Source organism: Acinonyx jubatus, chromosome B3 (assembly GCF_027475565.1).
Source record: "Acinonyx jubatus isolate Ajub_Pintada_27869175 chromosome B3, VMU_Ajub_asm_v1.0, whole genome shotgun sequence".
In the NCBI taxonomy this organism is placed as follows: Eukaryota; Metazoa; Chordata; class Mammalia; order Carnivora; family Felidae; genus Acinonyx; species Acinonyx jubatus.
Window position 1 is genome coordinate 40618056 of NC_069386.1, and position 25303 is coordinate 40643358.

The window sequence follows — 25303 nt, forward strand, 5'->3', positions numbered from 1 at the left end:
GAATTAGTGTTTTCATTTTCTTTGGATAAATACCCAGCAGTGGAACTACTGGATCATATGGTATTTCTATTTTTAATTTTTTTTTGAGGAATTTCCATGCTGCTTACCCCAGTAGGTTGCACCAATTTACATTCCTGCCTACAGTGCACTAGGATTCCCTTTTCTCCACATCTTTGCCAACACTTGATATTTCTTTTCTGTTTGCTACTAGCCATTCTGACAGGTATAAAGTAATACCGCATTGTGGTTTTGATTAGCATTTCCTTGATTAGTGACGTTGAGCATCTTTTCATGTCTAGCCATCTGTATGTCTTTGAAAAAACGTCTATTCATCTTGAGTTTTTACTTGGATTTTTTTGGTGTCAAGTTTGTGTGTGTGTGTGTATATGTGTATTGGCTATTAACCGCTTATGGGATTTATCATTTGCAAATATCTCCTCCCATTCAGTAGGCTGCCTTCTTGTTCTGTTGGTTCCTTTGCTGTACAGAACTTTTTTATCTTGGTGTAGTCCTATTAGTATATTTTTGCTTCAGTTTCCCTTGCCTGAGGAGACCTATCCATAAATATGCTGCTAAGGGTGATGTCTAAGAGATAACTGCCTGTATTTTCTTTCAGGAGTTTTATGGTTTCAGGTCTTACATTTAGGTCTTTAATCCATTTAGAGTTTATTTTTGTGTATAGTGTAAGAAAGTGGTCCAGTTTCACTTTTTTGCAAGTAGCTGTCCAATTTTCCCAACACTATTTATGGAAAAGACTGTCTTTTCCTCAGTGTATATTCTTGCCTCCTTTGTTGTTGATTACCTGACCATATAGTTGTGAATTTATTTCTGGGCTCTTGAGTCTGTTCCATTATCTCCAAGTCTATTTGTGCTAGTTCCACACTGTTTTGATTAGTGTAGCTTCGTAGTATATTTTGAAGTGTGGGATTGTGATACCTCCAGTTTTATTCTTTATCATGATGGCTTTGGCAGTCTTTTGTGCTTTCATACAAATTTTAGGATTGTTCTACTTCTATAAAAAAATACCAGTGGTATTTTGATAGGATTTACATTCAATCTTTATCATGATGGCTTTGGCAATCTTTTGTGCTTTCATACAAATTTTAGGATTGTTCTACTTCTATAAAAAAATACCAGTGGTATTTTGATAGGATTTACATTCAAAATACCAGTGGTATTTTGATAGGATAGGCTTTGGGTGGTATGGACATTTTAACAATACTCTTCCAACCCATGAGCATGGTATATCATTCCATTTCTTTGTATCATGTTTCATCTCTTTCATCAGTGTCTTACAGTTTTCAGAGTATATATCTTTCACTTGGTTACATTTATTCCTAGGTATGTATCTTTTTGCTGCAGGATTTTCTTTCTGCTTCTTCATTACGAGTTTTTTGGTGGAGTCTTTAGGGTTTTCTATATATGTTATCATGTCATCTACAAATAATGACAATTTTACTTCTTCCTTACCAATTTGAATGCCTTTTCTTTTTCTTGTCCAACTGCTACAGTTAGGACTTCAAGTACTATATTGAATAAAAATGGTGAGTGGATATCCTTGTCTTGTTCGTGATATTAGAGGAAAGGTACTCACTTTTTCACTATTGAGTACTCTGTTAGCTGTGGGTTTGTATATATGACCTTTATTATGTTGAGGTATATTCCCTCTAAACCTACTTAGTTGAAAGTTTTTATCATGAATGGATGTTGTATTTTGTTAAATGCGTTTTCTGCATCTTTTGAGATAATCATATGGTTTTTGTCCTTTCTCTTGTTAATGTGATCTAGCACACTGATTGACCTGCGAGTAGTAAACCACCCTTGCATCCCTGGAATAAATCCTACTTAATTATGTTGAGTGTTGTGTTTTTTTTTTTTTTTTTTTTAATGTATTGTTGAATTTGGTTTGCTACTACTTTATTATTTTTGGATCTATGTTCATCAGAGATACTGGCCTATAGTTGGTGTTTTGTTTTTGTTTTTTGTATCTTTGTTTTTGTATCTTTGTCTGGTTTTGTTATCAGGTTAATGTTGGCCTTGTAGAATGAATTTGGAAGTTTTCCTCCCTATTCTATTTTTGGGGATAGTTTGAGAAAAACAGGTATTAACTCTTCTTTAAATGCTTGATAGAATTCATATGTTAAGTCATCTAGTCATGGACTTGTGTTAGTTTTTCTTTTTAATTGTTGATTCAATTATATTACTAGTAATTGATCTGTTCAAATTTTCTGTTTCTTCCTGGTTCAGTTTTGAAAGATTGTAAGTTTCCAGGAATTTACCCCTTTCTTCTAGGTTTTTCAATTTGTTGCATATAACTTTGCATAATATTCTCTTATATCCTTTGTATTTGTTGTGTCTCCTTCATTTCTGATTTTATTTACTGTGAGTCCTCTCTTCTTCTTGATAAGTCTGGCTAAAGGTTTATCAATTACCTTTTCAAAGAACCTGCTCTTAGTTTGAGCGATCTGCTTTTTTTTTTTTATTTCCTTCGTTCTAGTTTTGGGCTTCATTTATTTTTGGGCCCCTTTAGGTGTTAAGTTAGGTTGAGAATTTTGTTTCTTGAGGTATGCCTGTATCACTATTACCTTCCCTCTTAAAGCTGCTTTTGCTATGTCCTGAAGATTTTGGACCTTAATGTCATTTTCACTTGGGTCTATGTATTTTTTTATTTCTGCTTTGATTTCTTCACTGACCCAATGGTTGTTTAGTAGTATGTTGTTTCTCCATCTGTTTTGTGTTTTTCAAGATTTTTTTTTGTAATGAATTTGTAGTTTCATTATGTTTGGAAAAGATACTTAATATGATTTTAATATACTTGTTTTGTGGCTTACCATGATCTATCCTGGAGAATGTTCCATGTGCACTTGAAAATAATGCGTATTTTACTGGTTTTTGAGTATAATGTTCTGAATATACCTGTTAGGCCAATCTGGTCCAATGTATCATTGAAAAGCATTGTTTCTTTATTGACTTGCTGTCTAGATAACCTATCCATTCATTGATGTAAGTAGGGTATTAAAGTCCCCTGATATTACTATTGTCAATTACTCCCTTTAGGTCTGTGAATATTTGCTTTATGTGTTGAGACGCTATTTGGGGCACACAGATATTTACAATTGTATTTTCATGTAGGATCAATCCCTTTATGTAGTCCCCTTCTTTGTCTCATGCTACAGTCTTTGTTTTAAAGTCTATTTTGTCTGATATAACTGTGGCTACCTCGGGTGTGTGTGTGTGTGTTGTGTTTTGTTTGCTTCTATTTGCATGGTATATGTGTTTGCATCCCTTCAGTTTCAGTCTGTATGTTTCTTTAGGTCTGAAGTGAGTCTCTTGGAAGCATACAGTTGGATTTTTTAAAATCCATTTCATCACCCTATATCTTTTGACTGGAGCATTTAGTCCATTTACATTTAAAGTAAGCATGATTCTTTGAACTGTTTTCTGGTTGTTTTGTAGTTTTTCTGTTCCTTTCTTGTTCTCTTGCTCTCTTCCTTGGTAGTTTGATGGCTTTATTTAGTGTTATGCTTGGATTCCCTTATTTTTTGTGTATCTGTATCTACTGTAGGTTTTTTATTTATGGTAACACTTGGGTTCATATATAACATCTTATGTGTTTAGCAGTCTGTATTAAGTTGATGGTCCCTTAAGTTCTAAAAGGACTACATTTTTACTCCCCCTCCATATTATGTATATGATAGATTTTGCATCTTTTTTTATTGATCCCTAGACTGATTTTTGTAGATATAATCTATTTTGCTACTTTTGTGTGTTAACCTCCATTAAGTGATTAATCTACTACATTTACTATATATTTGTTTTTACCTGTCAATTTTTTTCCATTTGTAATTTCCTTTTAGTTATGGCTTCTTCTTTCCACTTAAAAAAATTCCTTAAACATTTCTTAAAAGTCTTGTTTCATGGTGATGAATTCCTTTAACTTTTGTCTGGGAAACTCTTTCTCTCTCCCATTCTGAATGACTACCTTGCTGGATTGAGTATTCTTGGTTTGCAGGGTTTTTTCCTTTCAGTACTTTGAATACATCTTGCCATTTCCTTCTGCCCTAGAGTAAGTTTTCGGTTTCCTTCTCTCTTTGCTCCCTCTGAGATCTCTATAAAGTGAATGTCACTATGCTTGATGATGTCACTGAGGTCCCTTAACCTATTCTCATTTTTTTTTCTTCCCCATTTAGATTGGTTGCTTTTGATTACCCTCTCTTCCAGATGACTATATTCTTTTGAATCCTCTAATCTGCTGTTGATGGCCTCTAATGTATTTTTTATTTCAGTTATTGAATTCTTTACCTCTGGTTTTTATATTTTTAAGTTCTGAGTTCATCCACTCTTAAGTCCAGTGAGTATATTTATGCCACTACTTTCAATTCTTTATTAGGCATATTGCCTGTTACCATTTCATTTAGCTGTGATTTTGTCTTGCTCTTTCATTTGGGACATATTCCTCTCTCTACTCATGTTTTATAACTTTGTGTTTTTGTTTCTATGTATTAGGTAGGTCAGCTACATCTCCTGGTCTTTAAAGTGGTGGCCTTGTGTAGGAGAGAACACCCCCCTCAGGTCACCAAAACCAGGTCCTCCAGGGGTGCCCTTTGTGTGGGTTACATGTGACCTATTATTGTGGGTAAGCCGCATATGCCTTCAGCACAGGGAGCTGCAATGACCTACTTTGCCTGCTGTGGGTATGCTGCACAGTTTGGTCCCATGCCCTTTATATGCCTCAGGCCACCTTGGTTGGGCTTGTTGTTGGGTGAAGTCCACATTCAGCCTAGCTGCTTGCAATTAGCCTCTGTGCCACAGCTACAGGGGCACAGAAGACCAGGTTTTGCTCCATTGCTTTTGAGAGGCTTAAACTTAAAGGGTGACCTAAGTAAGTGGTCCCATAACTGATTTATGCATAACTGGTTTATGATAAACCAAAATACAACAGAAGACAGAAAAGGCTCATTAAACAATTCATTAGTAAGCCATACAAGCTGAATCTGGTTTTTCAAACATTCGGTTTTTAAAATGGTAGCCCCAACTGTCTCTCAAAGCCATCTTGTGTTCTCACACCCCTTTCTTGCTACAAGCTCAACAGCCCACACCTGCTGCTATACCCCTCAGACATTGAGGCAGCTTTACTGTCACAGCTGCATCAGAAAGTCAGAAGACTGTCGTGTCCGTGGGCAGCCTCCAGTTTTAATAAAGAAGGAACATTATAAACCCTCGTTGGATTAGTAAAGAACTACCCACATAGTCCTCTCCATATGGGTTTTAAAAGCTTGTTTTTAGCTCTCCTTAAAACTAATGCCTATTTGTAATGGCTTCTATGGGTTAAAACAGTAACAATCCACAATAATTCTAAATTTCCAACTGCTGCCTTTTTATAAAACAGCTTTTATATCAGTTTTTAAATAAAAAATTCTCTTAACCATGGTACTGCTGGACAGAATTATAAGGGTCGCTTATTTTCCCCTTTGTATTCTTTTGAATCTTTGCTAAATTTTACAATGAATATGACACTTTTCTTAATGTCCTTCAACTTTTATTGAAACATACATGCATACAGTCATTATTTCTCAAAGAAAAAGACTGCTTAGGCACAGCCTACCCCTGACATTCACAGATTTGATGCCTGCCGTTTTAATTATCTGGAAAGTCTGAATGAGCCTGAAATGACTACAGTTTACTATTTTGCAGCAGCATGAATATAAATTTCACTTCTCAAAGCTTGTATGTGGAAGTGAATCACATGGCCAGTGAACAGTCTACTAGCTACCCAGCATTCACATCTCAGCAAAGCTTTGTTCTCTACTTACCTTCACACCTCCCATCTGAGGAAGCTGCTTAAACTTTTTTCATTTGTACATTACTGCATTTCATGAGCAAAAAAAAATATATGCCATGGTGGTTTTTGAAACTCCTAAGATTCTCAAAGGTTTCAGGGCATATATTTCACAAGTGTCAGTCTTCCACATTATTTAAACTGTTAAATACATCCCTATGGAGAGCAGGGAATAAAACTGATTTGTTGACGTTATTAGATCCCCTTTATCCACTATATAAATTTAATTTAGCAAAACAGTAATTGGGAAGTATGTTTAAATTAATCCACATTTTTTTTTACTCCCCCAAAGCAAATATATAATTATGAAGGTGATAGAATAGGTTTAAAAAATCCAAACAACATAAAAGAGCATGAAAAAGGAAGTCCTAGTTCACTTTCTTCTGGAATGCCTGTCCCTAAGAAATCACTGTGAACAGATGGATATGCTGCTCAAGAATTTTAATGCACACCTGAATGTTTTTTATTGTATACAAATGGAATCATTCTATAAACATACTTCCATAGATAGTATTCCACAGTACTTTGTAGCTATCTTTCTGTGGCCTGGCTACTGATCAACTTTATATCTTTCTTAATTACTACATAGCATTATTTATTAAATTTACAATTTATTAAACTAGTGGGCACATAAAACTGTTTCTGATCTCTGCAATAACAAAGAATGCTTCAAGGACATCTTTTTACAGGTTTCATTGTCCACATTGACAAGTAAAATTACTTTTTAAGGAAATGCTCACTGAAAATGATCACTGTCCTCCCAAACCAGCAATTTACATTGACCCCAATATGTGAGAGTGTCCACTCTCCAAAACCTTTACTAACAATGAATATTACCTATCTTTGTCATTTTGAACAATTCTGCTTTATGTACACTTTCTTGAATATGTAAGACAATGCATTTTCATATGTTAAATCAGCTGTTTGCAATTCTCTTCCTATTCGTATACTTAAGTACTCTTTCTCACAGGTCATCTTCTTTTCCACTTTGTTTATGGTGTCTTTCACCATTACGCAGTTAAATTTATGAATATTTTCCTTTATGGGTTCTGGCCTTGGTGAAAGCTCTCCCTTACAACAAGATCCAAAAAAAGCTTGCCGATAGAGTCCTGTGGTTTTATTTTTCATATTAAATTTTTTAAGTTTTTTTATTATTTGAGAAAGAGACCAGGGGAGGGGCAGAGAGAAGGAGACAAAGAAAGCCCAAGCATGCTTCGCGGTGTCAGTACAGAGCCGAATGGATTCAAACTCAACCATGAAATCATGACCTGAACTGAAATCATGTGTTGGACACTTAACCAACAGAGCCACCCAGGTGCCCCTCATACTAAATCTTGAAACCTTGTATTAATTTGAGAAAACACAGGAATTAGGGATGAAATTAATGTTTTAATTTTCATTTTCACTCACACTATCTATTGACTAATATCTTTTCTGCACTGATTTGAAATTTTTTCTTTGCTATGTAATAAATTCCCATATATAAGCATTTCTGCACTAGTACCTGCTAAATTAGTACATCTAGGACATTTTCTACCTCATCTCTAACCTGTTTTCTCATCTTCACTTAAAAAACTTTTTAAGCACCTCTTAAGAATTTTTCTGCTTACAGGAGAACTTTTGGGCAAATTAGAATAAATTTAGGGAATAATTTGGGGGATAACTGACATCTCTACCATTTCATATTGGGTCTTCCCATCCAAGAATAGGACATGGCTCTGTTTATTAAGACTTTTAATCTGTTCTTGTATAAAGTTTTATAATGTTCTTCACCTAGGTCTTAAATATTTTTCAATAAAGATTTTACTGCTACTGTGAATAGGATCTTCTGCTATGTATAGTAAAGCAATTGTTTTTTTGCCTACTTTTTAAATATTTATTTTGAGAGAGCACAAACTCATTCTTGAGTGGGGGAATGGGAGAGAGAGAATCCCAAGTAGTCTCTGTGCCTGACATGGGCGGAGCTCAATCTCCATTATCTGAATCGTGAGAACATGATTTGAGCCGAAATCCAACTGAAACACCCAGGGACCCCTTGCCTATTTATTATTTGGCTGCCTTATTAAACTTTTTAGCTCCATGTTTAGAACTTACCAAAATAATACCTGTTTTTAAAAAAATGGACAGTTTTAGAAAAACAAGTCTCCTACCCAGGGCTGCTCTTCAGGGATAGCTATTAAACATTCTCTCATAATTTCCAACTAATTTTCTTGAAATGTTCGCAGCGTCTAACCAGTTCATCTGCAAATGTTGACAATTTGGTCTTTCCTCGTCCTTATTTTTATTTTCCTTGTCTAATGCCTTGTCCCTCAGTGGCAGGACTCCTGGCTGCTTCCACACTGTAATGGAAAATCCTTAGTGCTTCACTGTTAACTATGAAGATCACTGACAGCTTTTGATAATCTCCATCAAATTAACATTTTTATTCCTAGCTTACTAAGAGTCAGTAAAAGGTTTTTTTCCTTCTTTAATCAGCGATATATTTGGAATTGTATCAAAACCTATTTGGGCGTTTTTATCTTCTCCCATTAAATTATATTTTCCAATATTTCATCTGCAGGGGCATAAGGCAGGCTGGCCAGAGCAGGCTGCCCCAAGATAGGCCACTTTGAATTTTTTTTTTTTTTTTTTTTTTTTTTTTTGAGAGCGCAAATGGAGGGGAAGGGCAGAGGGGAAGAGAGAGAGGGAGGGAGAGAATCTTAAGCAGGCTCCACACTCAGTGCAGAGTCCAACATGGGGCTTGATTCCCATGACCCTGGGATCATGACCTGAGCCAAAATCAAGAGTCTGACACAAATGACTGAGCCACTCAGGTGCCCCAATTTTTTTTCTTTTTTTTTTTTTTAAGATGGGCCACTTTAACATGAACATTATTTGAGTTAAAGCAAACAAAACCCAGCAGGTTCAGCAGGCTCAGGAAAAGCTCTTTACCTCCCCCTCAACTGCCAGCTCACCAGGAAGAGATTCCTCTTTAACTAAGAAACTTATGTGCCTAAATAACAGGACAATCTTTGTTTTACAAACATCTCTTCTCCCCTTTGATCCTCAGACCCCCACCCCTCTCCTTAGCTCGTGGAAGCCTCATGTTGGTCCTCAGGATTTCAAGTCTGTGTGGACTCCCTGTACATACCTAAATTTGATTTTCCCCAGTTAATCTATCTTGAGTCAATTTGGTTCTTTGCCCAGAGAGGACTTTGAAGGGCAGAGGAAATTCTTCTTCAACAGTTAACATAGTCAGTAGGATACTTTGACTCACTAGACACCACTGCAACGGAGATCCTTGGGACATCTGACATACACCCGGCAGAAGGTAAGATTTCTTACCCTGTCAACCTCCCAAAATCTCTATCTGCAGAGTCCAGTACACCAAGAGTGGTGAGAGTCCTCCTCACTCTTGCTAAGTTAAATTAGCAGTAGAAAATATTGGTGGAACCTAGTTCCTTAGGCTAAGCTGGTTAAATTTGGTAGAGTCCTCTTTTGGTTACTGATCCATTTCCTCCAAAAAAAAGTTGTTGGGATTTTCTGTTTGTGTTTTAAGTCATTTGTCATATGAACTTTGAATATGCACATAAGGTAAAGACTGTTGCTAAGGAACATCTTGGAAGCTAAAGCCCCAAAACTGGTGGGCACAGATCAAGCACTTAAAAGCTATTAATTAGAGTGCTGTCTCAAGAAGACTCTTGTGATAGGTAAGTTGATCACAGAACAGGTTAGATTGACACTAGGTTTACCCACTAGCCTCAAGCAAACTTCCTTGCAACAAGGTACATTGCAATACAACACACAGTCCCCAAACCTACAGCACATCCCTTCTAGGTATTCATGTGGCTCCAAGAAACCCAAGGTTTAGCCAAAGCTGTTAACATGTATAGAAGATATTTTTTCTTTCATCTCATTCTATATCCTAAAAGGGTAGCCTCATGGCCAGTGGAATAGACTGGGGATTGGACTCTCCCTCTAGCCAAGCCAGCTCTCAGGGGTGTCTGTCATGGGAGGTCCCACCTCCTTATAATCTTTGTCATCTCGGGCACCTGGGTGGCTCAGTCATTAAGCATCTGACTTTGGCTCAGGTTATGATCTCACAGTTCACGACTTTGAGTTGTGCTTTGGGTAAGCTCCTGCTCTGCTTCAGGTGAGCCCCACTTCTCTCTCTCTCTCTCTGCCCCTCCTGGGATTCTCTCTCTCTCTCTCAAAAAAAAAAAAAAAAAGTGATTGTCATCTCAGTCACCATTGCCTGTTCATGCTGGCAAGTCCCAGTCCATCAGCACCTGCCCAGTGTCACAGATTAGCAGGCTGTGACTGGAGGAATCTTGTGTTTTCCTGGGAGACCAGAGAACCTGTTTTTACTATCCTTACTTACCACCTGTGAAATGAATGTCTTTGCTTTCTTAGACTAATTTTGGGAGCAGATTGTTAGATCATGGGGGCTGTATCATCTATGCCCTTTTTGGATGCTTCTTGCTTCTTTGGTTCAGCCATTAAAAGGTTAATTGGAGTCACTGTTAATAGATCCTACTCATAGATGGTCTTTAAATTGGTTATATTTAAAGGAAAGACACTCTGTATAGACAGATCTCAATGGTCTTATTAGAGAACAGAGAGGCTTAGGGACTCCCTTGACAAGCTGAACAGAAATCAGGCCTAAGACTTAAAAATAAATGTCCACATCCAATGTAAAATCCCCTTAAAATCTGGCCTCATCTACCTGTTTTAACCTCCTTTTCCTACCAAGAATTACAGGCAGCTAAATCTCTGGGTTCAAAGAATACATGTTGCTAATGTAGAGGCTGAAAGCCAGGTAATAAATTTGACAAAAGCACTTGAGACTGGCAATAAGGCTTGCTTTGCTCCTACCTTCCAGGGCTCTGTAAGCACGCTCTGTTAGCTTGAGACATTCCTTTGCAATACACTTTGCAGATGTATCCTAGACCCCCTTCACAAAGAAAAGAAGACCAAACTTTCTCCCAGGCCCTCACACAAATGATCTGCGCAAGACCAGCATTCAGGGGCTAACAGAAGCCAAGACTGAATTATGTATGCTGCAAGAAGGCTTTTGTTAAATTGCTTGATATGGACTTTACTACATCTGTCGATTCCCATTTTAGTTAAAAAAATAAAAAAAGGGAGAGGGGGGTTAATTTAAAAAGGCAAGCCAATCCCTTGATATTCTGACTGTAATCCAGTCCTTTGGGAATTAGAAACAGTTGGCTTACAAACCTCTACAAAACCAGAAATGCAACTCTAGTATCAAGTCAAATCCCAGCTATTTTTACCAATCCCTAAAGCTCGCCTATTCCCCTCAAAATGTTGGTAGCTATTTATTATAAGAGATCAGGATACTGGAACAAAATTGTCCTATACTTAAAACAATAATAATAAGTTTTAAATCACAACTGCCCTGAAACTCTAAACAAATTTTTTTCTTTATATTATTTTTTTTAATGTTTATTTATTTACTTTGAGAGAACATGAGCAGGAGAGGGGGAGAAAGAAACCCTAGCAGGCTCCTCGCTGTCAGCACAGAGCCCAGTGCGGGGCTCTATCTCACAAACTGTGATATCATGACCTGAGCCAAAATCAAGAGTTGGACACTTAGCCAACTACCCAGGCACCCCTAAAATTATAAATTTCATCATGTCTTTAAACACAGTTCACAGTCACCTGAGACTGAAGAAAAAATAAAAGACCTTTTTAAAATGCATACTGCTAAAATGCCCAGATTCCAGCACCTCTGGTAATAGGCAGATATGCTCCAGATTTCCATTTTGGAGAAAACCTGGGATTCTTTGTGATCTAAGTTTTCTGTCCGCATCTTCTCTAGGACCTAAAAGCCATTCCTTTGAAATACAAACTTTAGGGAAGTTTGTAAATAAAGGGCAATTGGGCCTTAAATGTCCTCTCAACAAATTATTAGTAAAAACAAAAGCTATAATATTTTGTCTCTTGACTGTGTATGTTCATATATGTTATAAATGTAAGATATTTTCTCTATCTCCAGAAGGTATCACCAAAATTAATTTGTAAAAGAGTTCTTTTTAGTTGGTTTGAAGCCAAGCACTTGTAAGTACTGGGAATTCCAAAACTCAGAAAGACAGAAACTAACCCAAATGTTTTCCAAATTCGCATGATCTGGGAAATTTTCAGTACGAAAGCTAATTTAAAGTTGGTTTAACTAAAAAACATGCCTTTAGAGTTAGCATGAAATGTAAGACTGTCATCCTACCTGTGTTTACTGAAAGTCAAGTAAGTTCACCTCTGAAAATTTATCAGGAAAAAAAAATATTGATTTTTGTCTAATGCTTCATGAAGTTTTCTGGGAATTGTTAAGAACAAGCAAACAGATGTAAATAAGATAAAAAGATTCGTAGGTAAACTTTTAGTTTCCCAAGTCCCTGAAACTAAGTTAAATGATAGGTTAAGTGAAATTTATTGAATATCTAGGTCATTTCCAAATAAAGTAAAATAAAACCATAAGTACTAAACATAGGTTAATTTATTTTTGTCTTCTTATAGAGAAACTAAAACAGAAGTCTGTTAGCAAACCTAGTTTTTTACTGAAAAACTATGTTTTCAGAAATTATGAAATGTATTCACAAACTCGCCATTCTAAAAAATACTGTATAACTTCATAGTTGCTTACCACTTAGTTTTCACTAGAAACTAATAAATGTAATTAAGACTACTAGGAACAATAAGAGAAACAATTCCATATGAAGGAAAGAAAGATACGTGGTTTTGGTAGAAAAAAGTATGAGGGATAGGAATACATTTTTTTGTTTAGGGAAAAGAAAATTTTGTCGTAAAGGGAGACTGGTTTTTTAAAGAGGGGAAAACTTAAGAAGTGAATATAAAAGAGGTTTCAGAAAGTTTATGGGAAAGGAATTTTATATATGATCGGTACTGGCTAAGATTAGGATAAACTTAAGTTTTAGTTTTTCTCTTTGCTAAAAGACCAAGGTTTTCTTAAACTATAAACAAATGTTTTTGTTTTTAATCTTTAAAGGTAATCTGCCTAGAAAAGAGGAAACGATCACAGAATGCTTATTTATCAAGTCTTTGATTATTTAAGAAAACGGGAGTCTAGTTAGTGTTAAAAAAGCTAAATTTTGCTCACAACTATGTGAGGTTCTATATTTGCCTTTGAAATCTTTTACTGTCACTTTGGGTAAATAGATAATTATTGTTTCATAACGATCTGTGATCCTAATATGAAGTCTTTTGACCACAATGTAAGGTGTTCGAGAGTGGTCCTAGAATATTTCAAAGTTTTTGTGAGAAATTAAACTAATTAGGTATGTTAAATTATGTGGGAAATGTTGTCAAATATCTTACATAAAACCCCTAGCACTCTGATGTCCTAGTATGTTATTATGTGTTGTGTGTCACAGAAATAACCAAATTTCCTTGTCCTCTACAGTGTAATGAACTCTGATACAGTCACTGTTTTACTCTGATGGTACTGTAGATGTGCCTTATCTTCAGTGAGACTCACATAAAGAACTCTAAACATAGGTTTCTGATAAGCTTAAGATCATAAAACTGAATTCTTACCATGAAACTGGGAAGAATTTCTGAACTAGGAGAAAAACTGGATTCAACCCAAAACAAGAATTAATGACATGGAAATGAAAGAACTGAAAAGGGTAATTTGAAATTTTATGACTTTTTATTTACCACATTGCTGACTTTCTAAAATGCTTTGTTTTTCTAGATTAAAAAAAAACAAACAAACTTTTTCTCTTAAATGACTTAGAGCAATTTGATAGAATACTACCACTGGAACAAATTGAAACTTGTATCTTTTTTCTACCTGAACCCTCCAGAATTCAGAAACTCTCAGTAAGTATTCTTATAATTATTTGCACAAGTTCAATTCTGTTCTCCTTGTAACAGGATACAATTGGAAACACTGGTTATATAACCAAGGCTTTGACTGGAATGTCACATTTGATACATGCATAAATTCACATATGACCAGACAGCTTTAAGGAGCCAATAAAGCCCCTCAGAGATATCAATTTAGTACCTTGCTTACAGAGTTCCCAGCAGCCTTACCAGGTGAGTAAATGTTGTTAATTCCTGACAAGTACAGGAACCTCAGGATATTTTGGGGACCTCGGGAAGAGAGGAATTCACCCAAATCTATAGGTATTGCAGAAGTTGTGATGATGTTTTGTTGGGGATCTGGTCTCAAGAGGCTGTTAAAGCTTCAACCTAGAAAAAGCTCCAGGCAAAGCAGGTTTTATTGCTATTCCTGCTGCACTTATATAAGTGATCAGGCCACGTTTTTTTGAAACTAGATTTTACAAACAAATGAGTTATTAATTTGGCTCTCTACGAAAGGTGATTATAGAATAAATAGGTTTCAGTAACATAACTATTAGATTCTAATACTGTTCATTATAATCTAGACTAGATCCTGATTTCTTCTAGTTTCCTACGATGCCTAGCTATAACTCTCCACAAACATTTTTTATTTTTGTCCCAACCTTCTACATTGAGTTCATCTGAGAACTAAAACTGCCCTTTCCCCTGAAGCCCTCCAAATTAAATATGAATAAATTTATGTAAACCTCAGAGAAATAAACACATCAGCATATACAGGCACTCTTCATGCCTTTTGCTCTGTGGGCCATTCAAAAAGATCACCAGAGACATTCAAACTACAAACCAGAGAAAATCTGTCAGACTGCCACTGCACTGAAGACGCTTTAAGCTTGACATCTAGAAATCTTCTCAACTGGCTACCCTCAAAACTCAGACACCAGCTTAAAATTTGACCTACTCTTTGTGTTTCCACAGAAATGCCTCTTATTTAATACCTGATTGCTTGAACTATAGTTCAAGGCCTAACTCTGAGAACACACTTGCATCATGCCCCCCAAAATGAGTTTAACTGAACTGATCTACTGCCCAGGACTGGTTCAACCAGACAGAACAATCAACCGGCTCAATTTTAATGTGTGAAACTTGAGGGAAGTTTCAGAGGAGGAAACTGCAGGGGCCCAGGGCAGGCAGCCCCAAAGACAGGCCACTTGGGCATGAACATTCGTTGTTTAAGTTAAAATTCAGGAAAAGCTCTTAACCTTTCCCTCAACTGCCTAAATTTACATTGGAAAGGCGAGCCTGTACCATGAACAAGAGATACATAGGGAAGTTTCTTCAGTAAAGATGTAACAGGACCACCTTTATTTTCCAAACATTTCCTCTCACCTTCCTGCTAATATTCCTTACCCTCCTAACCCTCTCCTTACCTCAGATTGCTTGTCTTCAGAATTTCATGGCTGTGTGCATTCCCCATACATAAGATATTAAATTTGGTTTTCTCCTGCTAATCTGTCTCATGTCAATTTGGTTTTTAGTCCACCTAGGACTTTGATGGCCAGAAGAAATGGTTCCTTCCCAATATATCAGTCCTGCACTGCTGGAAAAATCCTACTTGATCTCTTTATGTTATTGTACTACAGTACTAAATTCTATTAGCTAATATTTTATGTAGGATTCTTTGGTCTATAATAATATCTTTCCTTTTTGATGCCATCTTTGTGAGATTTTAGAACTGGGGTTATTTTAGCTTCTCATAATATGCATGCTTTCAGTTACATAATTTCAAATTCCAGGGATCTTTCTCACCATATTTTTCCTTTCTATGAAAACTAATCTTATCAATTAACATTCCAGAAACCACACAAGGAATCCTTGCATAAAGCATGTAAAAGTGTGTGAAAGGTAATCACATCTCCATCTGTTTAATAAAGAAATGCACATCGACTAAAATTCATCACATTCTGGATGTCCCAAGAAAAGTAGTACCTTTAATTGATAACAGTGGTAAACAGAAAGAATGAGGAGATACCCAACTCTACCGTCTAGTTTTTTAACAGTAAGCTCTTTAATAAAATAAAAATCAAGTCTGAAAATTCAAAGGAAAACCAGCTGAGAATACAGGAAACCTGTTTCCAGCCAAACCCTAAACCCCTCAGGATGGTCTGGGCCCCCTGAAGCTAAATCCCAATCAAATCAGATTTCAGGGAGTCTATGCCAAGAAAAATACCACTTGGGAAGCAAGGCAGATGCCATTTGCCACTTGTTTATAGTACCAATCAACCACTTAAGCTATGTCATACACTCTCCCCTCCTGGACAGTCTCCAGAGAGTAAGGTCTTTGACTATTACAGCATTCTGGAATAGGTAGTAAGTGAAATGCCAGAGGGGACTATAATAACCACATATACAACCAATTCAGGAGGGGGGCACACAGTGCAGAAGGAAGGTAAGAAGCCTGAACAAACCAGGGTCTCTGGGTTTCCAAGATCATCTGGACTTACTGGATTTTGTTAAACATTAGGAAATACTGTTCAAATATATATTCACATATTTGTACTAAAGAGCATTTGTGGGTTTTTCTTAATGTCAGCATTATTACTGTTCTCACTGAAGGAGTTATAAAATGAAGCCATGTCCAGTTTAGATAACCAGACTTTGACAGTAACTAGTAATTTCTCACTGCTTTCCTCGCTAAATGATCAAATGTTTGTCTTATGATTAAGTTAGCTTGTGCTCACATGCCAAGTACACTGTGGTATTTTTGAAACCTGTAACCATGTCTTTTACAGGGAAAAGGAGCAGATGGGATTTGCTTAAATTTCTTCTGTTCCAAAGAGACCATCAATACTGTTGCAAAGGTGAGGAACTGAAAGCATCTACAAAATGTTTTCATACCCAGTTTCTTCCCTGTCTTACAGGAGTCCAGTGTCTTGGACAGCCACCCTGAGAGACTTCAACATACCACCTGAGGAACAGCGCTACAAGCACCTATGCTGCTCCTTTTTTAACAAAACTAGATGCTGCCCAATGTACCTGACACAGACAAGCCTGCTCCTCCCCCAACAGTTATTTTTACTAGGTGATGGTGGTGGTGGTTTTACTCTTTTCTACTTGGAAAATTTGATTCTAGAGCAGTACTGCCCAGTAGAACTTCACGCAATAATGGAAATATTCTCCATCTGTGCTAATACAGTAGCCACTAGTCACATGTGGTTATTGATCACCTAAGCAAATGAATTTTTAATTTTAATTTACATTTTTACCAACCACCTATGTGGTATGACTTCACCACAGTGGACATTGTAGTTATAGACCAATTAGAATTTTCTGTAGGAAAACTGTGTGTGTGTGTGTGTGTGTATGTGTGTGTGTATATATATAAATGGATATATATAATATATAAAATACTAAACATATAAAATATATAAAAATCCTTATGACAACGCTCCCTAGAACAGCTGAAAGAAAAAAGAATTACTTTCAGTGAACAGACAATTCAGAGTATAAATTGTTATTTGCCTTCAGTGTAGAGTTAATCAAAGAACACACACTGGGCCCTCTTTCTCCTATCTTAGTTTCTTTTTATGATCAGTGAGAACAACTAGTCACTTTAGTAACTGGTCAGAAATCAGTCTTTGGCCTTGACTAAAGTAGTTAACACTCATCAAAGAAAAAATCTGTTCCAAATCTCATAGTCCTGCTTTTAAAATCAAGGCCTCAGGCTTAACCAACAGATGTAGCATCAATAGATTTCTAAAACTTAGTCACAGAAAAGAATAACACCCTAACTTAAAAAAATTTAGCTGAGTGTTCTTTCCTTCTATGGATACTAGTGGTATATCCACAAAATGAATTCTATTTCATTAGGTCAGAAACTGTTACAGACTCTCAATTTTAAATCAGTATTAAAGAAAAAGGTGAGAAATACCTTATGTCTGATTTAGTATCTCTGGCACACATTCTTTTGTTTGATAGAAAAAGACATTCAGGTTTGACTTTTGTTATAACACAAGTTCATTAAAGCAATTAACATCATAGCACATGTAGATGGAGTTTATGAGTCTATTCAGGTGGAAAAACAATTCTACAACATTAAAGTATCTTTACCTCGTAATGAACAAACTGGTCCATTTTCTTGATTCTTAGAGCGCTTATTTCTGAACTGACTTGGAATATCTAATGAAAGGTCTTAAAAGGAAATAGGAAAACAGCTGTTAAAGGTACATACCACACTCAAAAAAGAATTTCAAAAACTGGCATATTTGTACATTTATCTCTTTACGGTCATTTTAATACATTATTTTATCTCTACATGCCAAGTATGTCTTACCTAGGAATGGGTCAAACTTTCTAGATTCTGTCCCACATATGAGGCAGTTAACCTCATTCTGGAGAATACCTCCAAATATAGCTGTGACAACCGTAGATGCTCCATTTCTAAAGAAAATCACCACAGAGGAAAATACCTCAGTAAAAAATGGAAAATATGTACAAAGCTCCCCTTTGGGGAAATACGTCATTTATTTAACAGATATTAAATATTTTATTTAAATTATGAAATACAAAAACTTTAACGCTATAGAGATATCTACCAAATAAAAGGTTTAAGCCACTGCCCCCCCTTCCCCCACTATCACTTCCAATTCCACTGATTTCTCCAAAAGTCACTAACCCTGGACATTTGTCATTACTAACAGATCACGCACATGCCTATACTCAGGACAAGAGGACCCCTTTACCCACAAATATATCCCTCAGAAAAAAGGGAAACCACCTTATATTCAAATTTTTGCAAAGTCTCTCATATGGAGCTCTCTCAATTACTTTGAATAACTTCACTCAGGGATAGTTTTAGATTTTTTACATGGTCAACTGTCAGGCTGAGGAAAAAAAGGTAAAGAAATTTAATACATAGTAATTACTGATGGAGGTATGACTTCACAGTTGAAGGCTAGATGTTACCATCAACAAGCCTTTTAAAAAGCTCACTTAAAATAATACTGTAATTTCCTTGCTGAGATCAAGAATATAGGTTGAGAATGATTAAACAAAAAACCAAAACCAATAGCCCTAAAGTACTTAACTTTTTGTGCTTCAGCTTCATCACATGTCCCACAGGAATAACATCTACCTACCTCAGAGGCCTGGTGTGAAGATGAAATGGGAGTCTACACAGTGCTTTCAGACAAGTGCTTACCAAAAAGAAAGCCTTCAAATTATTTCAAGGCTTTTCTACTAGCATAATAATTAGGCTCATACCTGCATTTTGCTTTTTTTTTTTTTCAAAATATATGTCTTGAACACGTACCTCACTCTCTTTGACAGCAGTATGGCATGCCACAGTACGAACACGTAATAGACGCAAGAACCACCAAGAAAGTACACCATGAAAGCAGGATTAGCAAACACTTAGAGAGCACTTAATCTATGCTGAACTACATTCAAAGTACTTTCCATGTATTAAATCAATTCATCTGCAAAACAACTCTATGAAGTAGATACAATTATTCCCACTTCAGAGACCAGGAAGCTGAGGTCCAACTTGGCCCAGGGTCACACAGCTGATCTGGTGTGAGCAGATGCTCTTAACACTATGCTCCTTTTCTTAATTTAACCAATATAATGTGATGGCTTTTCAGGTGGTTTCAACTATTTGCTATCATTGATAGTACCTACCACAAACACTTGTGTATTATTAACCTTTGTGCACTTACGTATGCAGTTAAGTCAGTAAATGCTCCTTTTCTGCTGATAGCAATTTTAGGTGGTTTCTGTCACTTGCAAGCAGTAATACTTCTAACATACGTAACCGTACTTTCTGATTTGCTCCAAAATTAAACCCACTGCAACGGTGAGACAGACAAAACCTACTTGAGCAATTATATTATTTTAAATGTTTGCTTCCTTTTCCACAGAAAGGCTTCTGTTCCTTACTGGCAAAGAAATACACTGTTGCTTCACCTTTTTTAAAGTTTTTCATAAGATATCTAGATTTAGTAAATTAAAAAAGGGAAGATACATTGGAACTATGTGACATAAAGCCACTTCAGGTTTCAGGTGGAATATCTATGTCATAAAGGACTATGACCTTTTCATACTGATGTTCTCATACAATGACACCCTTAGTTAAAATGGAAACTGCTTTATTTCTTCCACTGAGAAAAGGATACTAATCAAGTCTTGACTATGCAATGTGTATGGCATTAAATGATTTAAAACGAGATTCATAAATAATTTCAAAACTGCTTTCCCATTTATTATAACTGTGATATAAGAGTGTTTAAATATTAGCTACTTGGACAGCCTCACGCCGCTAGGGTCCTTTATATTGGCAGTAATGATTTTCTGTGTACTAAAAAGAACACGTCTGTCATTTATTTCTACCATCCCCACCTTCAGCAGGGCTGGATGTGTTTACACAAGTAAACAGTGCAGAGGAGACCTTTTTTGCAGTTTTAGCAAATATGATGCTTAGATCCTGAAATGATAATTTTCTTCTTTTTGTTCCTAACTCACTAATGGAACTTACAATTACTACTCTTTAAAATATCAAGAAAAGATTGAGCTAATGCTGAAAACTCATCAGTTACTAGAAGATCATCCTAGGACTATTACACACTGTGACTCCCATGAGGGTGCCTTGGGCATCAAATAAAATAAAAACATATACCCTCTCACCTCACACAGACTATCCTTGATAAAGGCCCAGTTCAATATTCTTAGTGTATGAAATTCCATCATAAAATACAAAGCAGAAGTTTTCACTTAATACTACTGTCAACTTGGTGCTGGCATCAAGAAGAGTTCTACCAGGTCACAGATCCCTCCCTTTCTGTACTGGATTCTAACTGGAATCATAACCAGTAGGACCCAGAGAACCAAACATTTTGAAAAGCATGGCAATTCAAATGGTTGCCCTTCTCTGATACGGCCAGATTAGCTATGAGGCTGCTCTGTCATTATAAGGACCCTAACTCCAAATTAAATCAGATTTGTGAACTGCAAGGCAATACTATAGTGACCCCCATATGTTACTTACTCTTTTCTTTCTGTCTCTAGGGAGTTTGTCTTGTAAATCCCTTTCCTGCACAGGTCAATACAAAAAATTTGTCTTGTAAATCCCTTTCTGACACAGGTCAATTCAAAAAAATTTGAACAAAAGGAGACTACACTTAAACAAAATCAGCCTGAAATAACAGCAAATCATCCCAACCTCAAGCAAAATAAACTTTCTAATCTCAATGTATATTTTGGGGTTTTAGTACCCGGGAAAACAATCTAAAAGGTTTGTTTTATTCCTACTGACAGGCAAGAAAAATTCTGAGAACTTACAAAGGCCTCAATTTCATTCAAGAACAAATGTAAGGAAAATTTACATTCAAAATATTTTAAGCCTTTGTTTCTACTGAATAAATATAATTATTTTAGTAAAGAAAATTAAGTCTCCCAAACATTATTCAATACATTTGGCAAGGAATTTTTAAATGCTAAATTGTACAAAATATTTTCTGTTCTTTTTCATATTTTAAAATATACCAAAAGCAATCGGTACTACACCAAGAAGCAAGTACAGAATGCCTCTGGTATGGAAGCAGGAGGCACATGCTCACCCACTTGTTACTAAATTCAAGTGCCCAAAAATTTCACCAAAGATCCAGGAAAACTCTCCACCTTCCATTACAAAGCTAATAAACAGTAACACCAACAGAAATGTTTGAGGTCCTCCTAAAAACAAAAGAAGAAAACTACATCTTACATGCAACATTTGTTACTTCCAGACAGAGCAGAATTCTCCTGCAGAATTGCTGAGCGGGAAACGCCATTGAAACCGCCCTGGAGTTCCAAGTGCAGGTGGTCCAAAAGGTATCGCATGAATTCATGGGCATCCTGTTGCTGATAGCCCCTAAAGCAAAAAGAAACAACCGTCACTGGGGAGGCTCCACCTGCCCAGCCAAACATTCAGGAAGGCAAAGCGTTGTGAAGGGCTGCAGTCCCACCTCAGAGCACAGTCCCCCCACTTGCCCCAGGTTTTACTTCTCTTCAGGGAGAATTTCTAAAATTTCTCTATGAGGAACAATTCTCCTAAAACAAGTGTGAAAACACAGAACATTAGAGCTAACTGGGCTTGCAGTGATCTCAACTGAACTCACTTTAGAGATGAAAACTGAGGGGGCAAGAAAAGGGGTGTATGACGTGCCTAAGTTCTATAACAAAGGACTTACAGAGATGGGACAAACTCTAACCCATGTCTCCTAGATGGACTCCGAGCTTTCCCACTATCACACATGGCCTCTCTAGAAGATGCTCAAATGTTAAAAGTGTCACATGTTGCCCTCACCAGAAAACTAGGTCCAAACTACCGTTATAAGAGATAAGGAATTTAAAACTTTTTTTTTAGATTGAAAGATACTAATTTTTTAACTTTCTAAAGAGTCTATACTTGGTTCCTAATCTCTGATTCAAAAGACATTTTTTAAATAAATACTCTAAAAAATGCATTCACTCATATACAATTATGCTCTAGCCTAAAACTTGAATATAAGCAGCAACATATTCTTAACTTATTTCTTGTACTATATTCAGACAGGAAATTGTATGGAATTCTGATACTAATATAGACCATGACAAGTGAACAGTAATGAAGGCAGACAGAAAATGAAGCTGGTACAGTTGAAGATTATAGAGGTTAACGTACATAAAATAATCAAGCAATGATACACGTACAAAGTACTTTAAAACACTATGGGTAGAAAACATTTCTGACTACAGTTTGCTAGCATGGAGGTTCTTTTTATCTTTTAAATCACAAGTTTTTCTGGCTTGGTCTTGAGTCAAAACTGCCACCACTCTTCTAGGCAGTGGTTCCACAAACAAATTTCTTTCAAGCAGAGTTTCCCTCAATATATATTTTCCTCCTTTCCCTAAAATTTCTCCTGGAAATCATAAATTATTGAAAACATCTACCCAACCAATGCAACGTAAGTCAGAAGTCACTTGACCACTATAGCTTTAACTGATCTGTTCAGCAACTAAGTATCAATATATGTTCAAGGATTTCTTCTAAGACTTCTATAAACAAAAATGTTAAAATTCAGTCAAAAGTATTCCAAGTTGGTAGTTCTTTTACATATCTATGGAGGTGCTTTAAACTTTTTCATCATAACATCCAATTTTTTTTATGACTCAAAGTTAAGATTAGTATCTCAGATCATATGTGAAATTCTATCACATATAAAACAGTTTTATTCTCTCACCAAAATAAACTAATCTCTAATCATTTTTCTCAAATGGGTCATGAAAACCAGTACTTTGTAGTTATGTTGATTTGTTCTTTCATCAAACACATATCCATTCCTTTTTAAAAAACAATCTTCCTAATGTACGTTCATGAATGCTTCCCAACACACCATGATTCTCTTTTCTTATATAAAAGCACATCATTTTCAAACACTTCCCTTACCATTAGGAACATTTTTTCATGTGATCATGGAACACTCAGCTGTTCTATAAAGGTATAACTTATATTTTTGTTCCAATTTGTGATCTTTACCAAAAAAAAAAAAAAAAAAAAAAAAAAACCACCGGCTCTGCTTCTTTTCTTCTAAGACTAGGAAATTTTGGGGCCCCTGGGTGGCTCAGTCAGTTGAGTGTCCGACTTTGGCTCAGGTCATGATCTCGCAGTTTGTGAGTTCGAGCCCCACATCGGGCTCTGTGCTGGAAGCTTGGAGCCTGCTTCGGATTCTGTGTCCCTCTCTCTCTGCCCCTCCCTGGCTCACACCATGTCTCTCTCTCCCTCTCTCTCAAAAATAAACATTAAAAAAAAAATTAAGACTAGGAAATTTTTCTGATTGACTAAACAGACATTTACAACTCCATTTTTAAACACTTTCACTGACTTATCTGAAAGTCTTAAAAAATACTATTTAGTAAGTTACAACCAACAAACTTCAGTTAGCTTTTCAATTATTTCCCAATTATACAATCTGGAGCTTCAAAATTTCCTTTGCATTCAACTTAGGTCTCTCTTGGTTGGTAATCATGTTTAAAAGAAACACTCCTCACATTGGATGCAACGTTTGTTTTATATACAAATCATTTCAGTGACGTCACCCAAACAAGTGCTTGTGAATTAGTGAGGAAATAGATTTATAAAAAAACTGGGTGGCTGAGTCGGTTAAGTGTCTGAGTTCGGCTCGGGTCACGATCCCACAGTTCATGAGTTCGAGCCCCGCTGTCAACTGTGCTGACAGCTCAGAGCCTGAAGCCTGCTTCAGATTCTGTGTCTCCCTCTCTCTGTGCCCCTCCCCCGCTCATTCTCTGTCTCTCTCTCTCAAAAATAAATAAACATTTAAAAAAAAAAAAAAAAGCCAACTGGTATCTCTCTGACAGACCAGAATTAAGAAAGTAAAGACCGAGGGGAAAAAACAGTGGCTCCAGTTTTAACACTGTTCCTTATCTCCATTTATTTGTAACCTTAGATAAAGATTACCTCCTTAATGCTTACAGAAAATCTGTGTCATAAAGATGCTGTGAGAAATAATGGTTGGCGACCACAATGCAAATATAAAAAGCCCAAAAGATCATGAAGCATCCCTTCTGAGTGAAGGAGACGAGAAAGAGGGGCACTGCTGAAGCACCACGTATAAGAATACAGGGGCAACTGTTTCTTCACAACAATTTTTGGCATGATAAGACAAGCTATGTTTTTTAAAATTTTTTTAAAAGTCTATTTTGAAAGAGAGTGCAAGCAAAGGGCAGAGAGAGAGGGAGAGAGAGAGAATCCTAAGCAAGCAACGCACTGTCAACATGGAGCCCAACGTGGGGCTCGAACCCACGAACCGTGAGACCAAAATCAAGAGTCAGGAGTATAACTGACTGAGCCATCCAGGTGCCCCAAGACAAGCTATATTTACTCACATCGTACAAATAAAGAAAAGTTCCAATAAAGAATAGTAAAAGAAAATGCTACTTTGTACCTGGGCTTAAGTGTGAAAAGCAGACATTCCAAGTAATGAAACAGATACCACAGAATACAAACAGATGCAAGTACTTCCTGTATGAAGCCAAAACACACACAGTCGTGACATACACCTGTACATTATTGACTATGCTCTGTTTTGGTAGTACCAGTACGTAATGCATAAAATGCAAAGTCCAATAGGGAACAGAATATGCCTATACAGAATCAAATTTTATCATTCCAGAGAAAACTTCTTCGAAAATACCTAGGACATACTCTAATTTTAGGTCGTGTTCTTATTTTTTAAATAACTTTAACATTCATAAAATAATTGTTACTATTTTTTCTAAATTATCTGAAATACCAAAATCAATTACATTTATCTATTCCTATCCATTTTGTGGAATCAACCATGGCTGAGTTTCTTGGAGATAAAAATACCAAAAAGTGAAAATAACAAACATGATTGTTTTTATTTACAAAACACACAAAAACATACAAAAGCAAAACTCCTACTCAGAAGAAATAGTACTACTTATTTATAAATTGCTAACAGCATACCTAGAAAGATTACCATTAAATTAAGATCTCACATGCAGAGACTTATTTGTTATCCACAAAGATATTTTTTATATTCTCTACAAAGCCAAGTTAGCTAGCAAATATAAAAATAATGT

The 25303-nt window shown here is 36.2% G+C and overlaps 1 protein-coding gene and 1 long non-coding RNA gene across 13 annotated transcripts in view; one reads left to right on the forward strand and one right to left on the reverse strand.

Annotated features, from left to right (window-relative positions):
* USP3 (ubiquitin specific peptidase 3) overlaps positions 1-25303 on the reverse strand; it is a 105935-nt gene that overhangs the window by 13845 nt on the left and 66787 nt on the right. For 11 of the 12 annotated variants that reach the window (XM_053223912.1, XM_053223911.1, XM_053223918.1 and 8 more), the window contains 4 exons: positions 21423-21569; positions 20706-20750; positions 17997-18103; positions 17774-17854 (listed from right to left, as the gene is read on the reverse strand). In XM_053223912.1, the coding sequence (XP_053079887.1) occupies positions 17774-17854; positions 17997-18103; positions 20706-20750; positions 21423-21569 (380 nt within the window). The remainder of the gene's footprint in view (positions 1-17773; positions 17855-17996; positions 18104-20705; positions 20751-21422; positions 21570-25303) is intronic. The other variant, XM_027067462.2, reaches the window with a different exon arrangement.
* The window catches only part of LOC113601839 (uncharacterized), a 29330-nt gene continuing 5224 nt past the window's right edge, over positions 1198-25303 (forward strand). Inside the window, exons 1-2 of the long non-coding RNA XR_003423122.2 lie at positions 1198-9149; positions 13551-13678. This is a non-coding gene — a long non-coding RNA (uncharacterized LOC113601839). The remainder of the gene's footprint in view (positions 9150-13550; positions 13679-25303) is intronic.